The following is a 2,500-nucleotide window of genomic DNA, read 5'->3' on the forward strand; positions in this document are numbered from 1 at the left end:
ACAATTATGATTATAATCGTCAAATTATAACGATTAGTGCTGGTTTAAGGCAAAAACGGCTTTAATTTTGTTTTGAATTTTGCAGAGGATAAGTTTTAAACATTTACAGAAACTTTTTGCCATATATCAGCACCTACATAAGATATCGTCAGTTTGCCTAGGTCGGAGAGAATGCTCAGCGATTCCAAATCAACGGTCGAGGACGAAAGAAAAATTTCTGGTCGCATGACCCCAAACATCATTTCCTTGCGTAAAGACCGTTCGGATTTCTCGTTAAACCAGTTTTGGCCGCTTTGACTGCTTCCCACGGGGCGCAATGAAGCGCATCATTAATAAACATTCCTGAAAATTGTGATTACAGTGATGACTATTCATTTCAACAGCTTTAATAATTTTTGATTAAAAGGACTTGTGAACAATTTGCGGAGCAACCATCACCATGCACAGCCCATTAAAGCCTTGTATAGCTCTTTACAGCAACGTACAGCTAACGACGCGTCAGATTGATTTATTTGATGAAACTATTTTCCCTCAGAGCGAAACTTTATTTTTGAACATGTTTAAAACAGGATACTGTAATAGCAAAGAGGTAGAGGTCACTGCCTAAAGTGCAGAGTGGAAGACTTCGAAATGCGAGAAGCCTTTATCTGTCCTCACCATTTTTGGTCTCTAAAGCAAGTCCTCCGTTCCCAGACACTGCTGCAACAAATATTGACGCGTTCAACTTTTTTAGTTCAGTAATTCCCCCGACCGCTATCAAACGAATCAATAAGCAAAATTATTTAACTACAATTAAAATGGATCTTTTTACGTTGTCAAAGCCGTTATAGTGTGTGAAGCAGCACACGGAACCATCGGAACCGAACCATTGGGCCGAAATCACGCAACGCTGCTTCTCGCAACAGCTGTTGAGAACCGGTTTTTCGATTTTATCCAATCAGAAACTCCCTCGAAAGTAATGTCCAATCAGCGAACTAGGACAAATTCTGTATCAATTTGATGACATGGAAATGAGGTTCTGGGGTCGTGCGACCTGAGGTATTTTTTTCCTTCTCGATTTGGAATCGCTGAGCGTTCACTCCGACCTTGAAAAAAAAATCCTGTGACACCCAGAGTACGACTCGATGTATTTGATATTTCCGGTTTTAGGGCATCATCAGTGATAACACCTAGGTATTTAATGTGATCTTTGCTGTGTACCGTACAATAGGACCCATCATTATCCGGCTATTGGGAGAGTTAACTACACCATTTCTCTTTAGCGGCGACTTTATGATCATAAAATGTGGTTTTTTTTTTAATTTAATTGATAATTTGTTTATGTCACACCACTCCTTGACTTTAAGAAGTTCATAATTCAGGGAGTTGAGATTTTTTCCTGATGCGAAAATATTAGTATCATCAGCAAAAACCCTAAATGTCAGCTCGCTAGAAAAATTTGGCAAATCATTTTTGTAAAGTAGACATAGTAAAGGACCAAGTGAACTGCCTTGAAGGATTAGTACATACACACGTGAAGAAGTCTAAACGGCCTTATATTTCTCTTCTGCTCAGCTGTAGTATTGTAGTTGAAATGGTAATTTTAGTTGCTGTTCTCCTGATAACTCGACAAAGGAAACGGAAACAAAAGGTCATTTTCCCTGATGAAGGCTCCCCATTTTAAATTGAATTTTCTGAAGGGATCCAGTTTTGACGGCATATCGTCTTTCATAGTCAAGGCAATTTAACGAAGTTTCTCATGAGGAAAAAGGCGCATTGTTTTCGAGTAATAAATATGATACCTCGCTATTAAAAGTGCATGGTGAAATAACAGGTTTGTTGTATACCAGTTCTTTGCAATCCTCGTCTTCGCTTTCCGTGATGGTATTGAATCTAAAATTCTCCCCTCTTATATATTGTTCGAGATTTGTGTTCCGCTCTAATTCTTTCATGCTCTGTTCCAAGACAGTACTGTTATCGTCCTCCTCAATAACTTTACTTCGCAGATTTCTACTTCTCATTCAGTGTTAAATTGTTTCTTCAAGCTATGGGCATCTTTTGAGTGAAATGTAGACTCAGACTTTAGTTCGAGATCTTTGACGTTAGGATTCACGGCTGCCTTTATGTCCGATTTAAAGTCCAAGTTTTCGCGTATGTCAGCAAGACCCTCTGTAACGGGTGAGTTAGACATTCAATTGAGTGTATTTGTTTGCCTTCTTCAGGAGAGAGTGGTCCACTTGCTCCAGCAGAGAGAATAGTTACGATCGAAATGCAAGGCAACCCAGGCAGCGAGAACGAACTCAAAGAAACTGACCAGGAAGAGCCTTTTGTATGTATCCACGTTAATTTTATCAGAGAAAGTCCTTCCGTTTTATTTTTCCGCTTTCCTTTGTCCTTTACGATGAAATATTGGCGCAAGGCTTGCGCTAACGTACAGTTACATATCATTATGATATAGAGGGCCAAATTACTCAATTCTTATTGGTCAATCAAGGAGAGCTTTTTTTACCCTTATTATGGG

At 39.1% G+C, this 2,500-nt stretch overlaps 1 protein-coding gene across 2 annotated transcripts in view; it reads left to right on the plus strand.

Annotated features, from left to right (window-relative positions):
- The window catches only part of LOC138015072 (neuronal PAS domain-containing protein 2-like), a 47,573-nt gene that overhangs the window by 32,877 nt on the left and 12,196 nt on the right, over positions 1–2,500 (plus strand). For both annotated transcript variants that reach the window (XM_068861979.1, XM_068861980.1), the window contains exon 12: positions 2,202–2,308. In XM_068861979.1, coding sequence (XP_068718080.1) covers positions 2,202–2,308 — 107 coding nt within the window. The remainder of the gene's footprint in view (positions 1–2,201; positions 2,309–2,500) is intronic.

Source organism: Montipora capricornis, chromosome 9 (assembly GCF_036669925.1).
Source record: "Montipora capricornis isolate CH-2021 chromosome 9, ASM3666992v2, whole genome shotgun sequence".
Classification (NCBI taxonomy): Eukaryota; Metazoa; Cnidaria; class Anthozoa; order Scleractinia; family Acroporidae; genus Montipora; species Montipora capricornis.